Genomic DNA, 4,134 nt, shown 5'->3' on the forward strand with positions numbered 1-4,134 from the left:
GCTCTGGCAATGTTGGTGGGAGCTGGGGGGAGGGGGGACATACCAAAGAATCCCAGGGCCGGCGGGGGGAGGGTGGCCTCTGTTAGCTAGCCTGCTCCTTCCCCCCCAGTCGGGGTCAGGCACCTGTCCTCCGGCTGTAACCATTTCTACCTCATTTTGCTGCGTGTTGTACATGGACGTATTTATCTCCTGTCTGACGATGCTCTGCAGTTATGGTCTACCTCAGAAGAGACTGTATTTTAAAAGAAAGTATTAACACAGTATTAAAGCAATGACAGGTGGTTTCCGGAGGATTTCTTGGTGGGGGTGGGGAGCGTGCGATGAGGGGAGTCCTGGGATGGGAAGGGGGGAGTGCTTAGGCACCCAGGCCGGTCTGCCAGGGATTCTGTGGGTGTTTCTGCTCCTTGGGCACAAAGTTCCCGTGGGACTTCTTTGCTCCAGGGTGTGAAGCCCCTGTCCGGGGCAATCTCCCAGAATGCTGTGGCGTTGGGGCAAAGAAGGCCGTGAGTGAGTGAGCACACAGGAAAGGGGGTGGCAGAAGAGGAGGAGGAGTGAGAGCGACCCTGCTGTAGCCCTTAGGCACCAGGGCTTCCTTCCTGCAATGGAGGGAAAGCAGGCAGCGGGCAGCCACGTCCCAACATTTCAGGTCACGTGCGATCCTTGGGCCACCATCCCACCATCCACCAGTCCCCAGCCTCCAGCCTCTGGCAGCTCACCATCAACAGGGAGACTGAAAATTCACGAGGGACCCTTGCTGGGAAAGTTCTGTGTTCATGCTTCTATAAGGCTTGGCCCCCAGCTCCCTGAGGTCCCTGAGTGCTCTCAGTAAACCTTTACAAAGAGAATGGGGTGGGGTGTGTGTGTGTGTGTGTATCTGCTAGTTCAGTCCGCAGTGCCTGTAACAGCAGGAGCTGGGCTGGGCTGAAGCCAGGAGCCAGGAACTTAATCCAGGTCTCCCACATAGGTGACAGGGACTTGAGCCATCACCACTGCCTCCCGGACTCTGCAATAGCAGGAAGCTGGAGCCAGGGCCAAGAATGGAACCCACTCTGCCTGTGAGGCACGGGTGTGTGAACTGCTAGGGTAGGAGCCTCCTTCTGGAAGCAAAATTCTTGAAAATGCATGAGAGCGGCTGGCGCCGTGGCTCACTAGGCTAATCCTCCGCCTTGCAGTGCCGGCACCCCAGGTTCTAGTCCCGGTCGGGGCACCGGATTCTGTCCCGGTTGCCCCTCTTCCAGGCCAGCTCTCTGCTGTGGCCCGGGAGTGCAGAGGAGGATGGCCCAAGTGCTTGGGCCCTGCACCCCATGGGAGACCAGGAGAAGCACCTGGCTCCTGCCTTCGGATCAGCGCGGTGTGCAGTGGCCATTGGAGGGTGAACCAACGGAAAAAGGAAGACCTTTCTCTCTGTGTCTCTCTCTCACTGTCCACTCTGCCTGTCAAAAAAAAAAAATTAAAAAAAAAAAAAAGAAAAGAAAATGCATGAGAGCTCAAGGGGAACAGTACACCCAGGTGCCCAGGCTTGCGGGAGGCAAAGCCAGCAAAGCTGCCCCTCGCAGACAAATGTGGGTGTTCCTGGACGTGGGGGCATTCAGCCATCCCAGCCCTCCTGGTGCTTGGAGGTCCAGCCTGCTTCCCACCCCTCTGGTTTATCTTGCGCTACTTGTGTGCAGGCATTGTGGGTGGCACAAGCCACCATTCCTGGAGAGCCCCCAATCCAGATGGGAAAAGCTTAAGAGAGATCACTTACGAATACAACTCAGGCTGGTGCTGTGGCATAGTGGGTAAAGCTGCCGCCTGCAGTGCCGGCATCCCATATAAGCACCGGTTTGAGTCCCGTCTGCTCCACTTCAGATCTAGCTCCCTGCTAATGTGACTGGGAAAGCAGTGGAAGATGGCCCAAGTGCTTGGGCCCCTGCACCCATGTGGGAGACCCAGAAGAAGCTCCTGGCGCCTGATCATCCCAGCTCCGGCCATTGTGGCCATTTGGGGAGTGAACCAGTGTATGGAAGACCTCTCTCTCTCTCTCTCTCTCTCTCTCTCTTTCTGCCTCTCTGTAACTCTGCCTTTCAAATAAATAAATCTTAAAAAAAAAAAATACACACCCCCACAGGGGGAAGTCATGTGGCCTACTGGTTAAGATGCTAGCTAGCTAGGACACCTACACCCTCCCCTGGAGTGCTTCTGTTCCATACCCAGCTTTTTTTCTTTTTTCTTTTTTTTTCATACCCAGCTTTGAGAGAGGCAGCAGCTGACAGCTCAAGCAGTCCGGCTCCTGGAGTGTGTGTGTGTGTGTGTGTGTGTCTGTGTGGGGACTGGAGGCACTGCCTCCCTTACCCAGCGGACAGGCGGAAGGCAGGAGTGGGAGAATGGGACACGAGAGATGCAGGGTAGTGGAGAGCAGAGGATTCAGGCTTCTGTGGGTGGCAGATGGATTGGAAGAGACGTTGGGGACTCCCTCAGTTATTAGGCAGAGAGACAGAGAGCGAGAGAGCCAGAGATGGCTTCCATCCGATGGTTCATTCCCCAGATGCTCACAAAGGGACACCAAGAGCCAGAAACTCAATCTCCTTCCCCCACACAGGTGCCACTAGCTATTTCCCAGGGTGCACAGTAGCAGGCAGCCCCGATAGGAAGTGGGGACTTGAACCCAGGTGCTCGGATGTGGGATGTGGATGAACCAAGCAGGTGGCTTAAATGCCACCGCCCCAAGGGGACTTGCTCAGTTTCAAGTCTAGAAGCCTCTTCCTGGGTTCCTGCCTTTGGGGGAGACCTTCCTCGGGGGAGCCGTGGGTGGAGGAGCCCCTCCCCATCCCTGGGTGTCCGGGGTCCGCCCCTGTTCTGCAGCCCCAAGAGTTCCAGGCCCCCTCCCTGCCACAATCCAAGGCGCGAGGCCCCTCCCCCACCGCGGGCATTCGGAGCCCCCGGAGCGCGCACAGTCTGTCCCCGCCACCGGCTATGGCGGCTCCGGCTCTGGTTCTGGCGCTCTGGGGCTGGACCTTGAGTCCTGCGGGGGCCCTGGACGCCATAGGCCCTCACGCGGCCGTCCGTCTGGCCGAGCTGCTGACCCCCGAGGAGTGTGGCCACTTCCGGTCGCTGCTGCAGGCGCCAGAGCCGGACTTTGAGGCGGAGCTGGCCCGACTTTCTGAGGATCGGCTGGCGCGGCCCCCGCTGGTGAGGCCCAGGCCTGGGTCGCCGGGCCAGCTGTGGCGGCGGCGGCGGGAGGCCCAGGAGGACCCAGACGCGGTGTCGGACGGCTGCCGGGAGGCGCTGGCGGCCTGGCTGGCTGTCCAGGCCCCATCCCTGTCCTGGGACCGCGTGGCCCGCGCCCTGCGCCGCTGCGGCCGCCCGGATGTGGCCCGGGAGCTGGGCAAGAACCTCCACCAGCAGGCGACGCTGCAATTGCGCCAGTTCGGGCAGCGCTACGTGGGGCCGCCGGGCCCCGCCGCGCCCCTGGCCGCCGGCCCCGCGCCCGGCCCGGCGCCCGGCCCGGCCCGGCGCGCCCGGCGCTCCTCGGAGCCCCACTGGGACGAGCTGGAGCTGATCCTGGAGCGCCTGCCGCAGCCGCCGTACGAGCGCAGCCCCGCGGGCTGGGTCGGGCCGCTGGCGCTCGGCCTCCTCACCGGCTTCGCGGGCGCGCTGGGCACCGCGGCGCTGCTGCTCCTACTCACGCTGTGGGTGGCGGGCAGCGGCCCCGCTCCGCCCGACGCTTTCCGGCTCCCGCTCGCCGAGGGGCGCGGCTCATGGGAAGCGGAGCCGCTGCTGAGGGTGCCCCGACGTAGGGCCGGGACCCGCTCGGCTTGGGCTGCAGCGCGGCCAGAGGCGCCCACTCCACTGTGAACTGGGAGCGCGATCCTCGCACGGATTATAAAAGTCACAAAACACTGCACGGAGGGAGCGGTCGGTTTGTCCATTCACTGGCAATGCGCGGCGTAGCCCTCGAGCCGCCAGCTCTGGTGCCCGCGTCCCAGGGCCGGGGCAGACCTCCCGCTGCTTGCTAGCAGTAGCTCCTCTTTCTTCTCTACTACTTAGCGCTGCCGCTTCTTGGGCAGGAACTGTGTGCTTGGCCCTAGTACTAAGGGGCCCCAGCCATTATTTCATGCACTCTTCAAAACCCCAGAAGCCCCATAGAGCATC

The 4,134-nt window shown here is 61.4% G+C and overlaps 1 protein-coding gene across 1 annotated transcript; it reads left to right on the forward strand.

Annotated features, from left to right (window-relative positions):
- Positions 1 to 2,955: 2,955 nt before the first annotated feature.
- On the forward strand, positions 2,956 to 3,837 carry TMDD1 (transmembrane and death domain 1). The gene has a single exon (XM_062202489.1). It carries the CDS (start codon positions 2,956 to 2,958, stop codon positions 3,835 to 3,837), a length of 882 nt encoding a protein of 293 aa, XP_062058473.1.
- The last annotated feature ends 297 nt before the right edge of the window (positions 3,838 to 4,134 follow it).

This window comes from Lepus europaeus, chromosome 10, assembly GCF_033115175.1.
Source record: "Lepus europaeus isolate LE1 chromosome 10, mLepTim1.pri, whole genome shotgun sequence".
Taxonomy (NCBI): domain Eukaryota; kingdom Metazoa; phylum Chordata; class Mammalia; order Lagomorpha; family Leporidae; genus Lepus; species Lepus europaeus.